General features: G+C 51.8%; 1 protein-coding gene across 1 annotated transcript; it reads right to left on the minus strand.

Annotated features, from left to right (window-relative positions):
• Positions 1 to 429: 429 nt before the first annotated feature.
• Positions 430 to 672, minus strand: PtA15_14A48 (uncharacterized protein; the record flags this gene model as incomplete). The annotated part of the gene is made up of 1 exon (XM_053163211.1): positions 430 to 672. One exon carries the CDS (start codon positions 670 to 672, stop codon positions 430 to 432), a length of 243 nt encoding a protein of 80 aa, XP_053026723.1.
• Between the last annotated feature and the right edge of the window lie 269 nt (positions 673 to 941).

Raw genomic sequence — 941 nt, forward strand, 5'->3', positions numbered from 1 at the left:
CCAACGCGCGCAAAAATGAGAAACAAAAAGAGAAAAGAGAACAAAGAAGAAAAGAAACAAAAAAAAAAAAAAAACAAAGGAACAAAAGAGAATAAGACCGGAAAAACTGAAGACGGGAAAAGAAAATTGAGGAGAGAAACAGAAAAGACAAAAGGGATAGAAGGGGGGGACCAAGAGAGCCGGACGGAGTCTGGATCCTGAAACGCCGGGGCTTGATGAGACCGTGCCTCTGAGTTAATCTTTCGACTGTCGTGGGTCTCCACCGAATTGTCCACCACAACGCTTGTTTAAATGGGACCATCTTTTGGCACAACTCACAGGGCACTTTAAACATAGCATCCTATGTATTGCACTTTTTTTTTATTGGATTTGAATTTTTTTTTTCCCTGATGACACATGGCATCAAAGATCTATGTATTCTTGGCATCATCAGATGTTGTTGTGTGTGGAAGAAGAGGAAGAGCATGGGGGAAGTGCGGGTGGCGGAGTGGGCGTGAGGATGGTCTGGGTGTGCAGGGCGAGCTTGGGGGTTGTCCAGCAGAGCCTGAAGTTGAGTGTGTGGAGGACGTGGCGCTCGAGATGGTCGATCTCGGTCTGGGATATGTCAGCAACCTTGCTGAGCCGTTTGCAGAGCAGAGGCTGGTCGGAGATGATCTTGGTGCCAAGGATCATGGCAGCGAGCAGCAGACGGTGGTTGGTGAGCAAGTTGAGGGGGATACGGGGCCGGCCTGGCTCGGCCTGCTGTGGCTGGCTGGTGGCTGGACTGAGCTCTGTGATCTGGTGGAGGTAGAGCAGGCTGAGGAGGATGCGGTTGATTGAGAGTGGGCGGTGTGATGAGGCTGCTGTGTGTGGTGGGAGAGTGGTTGGACTTGCCGGGCTTGGAGGTCAAAGGGCGCGGGCTTTGTTGGCAGGAGCCAGGTTGCTTCCAAGCGCGCAAACGC

This window comes from Puccinia triticina, chromosome 14A (assembly GCF_026914185.1).
Source record: "Puccinia triticina chromosome 14A, complete sequence".
Classification (NCBI taxonomy): domain Eukaryota; kingdom Fungi; phylum Basidiomycota; class Pucciniomycetes; order Pucciniales; family Pucciniaceae; genus Puccinia; species Puccinia triticina.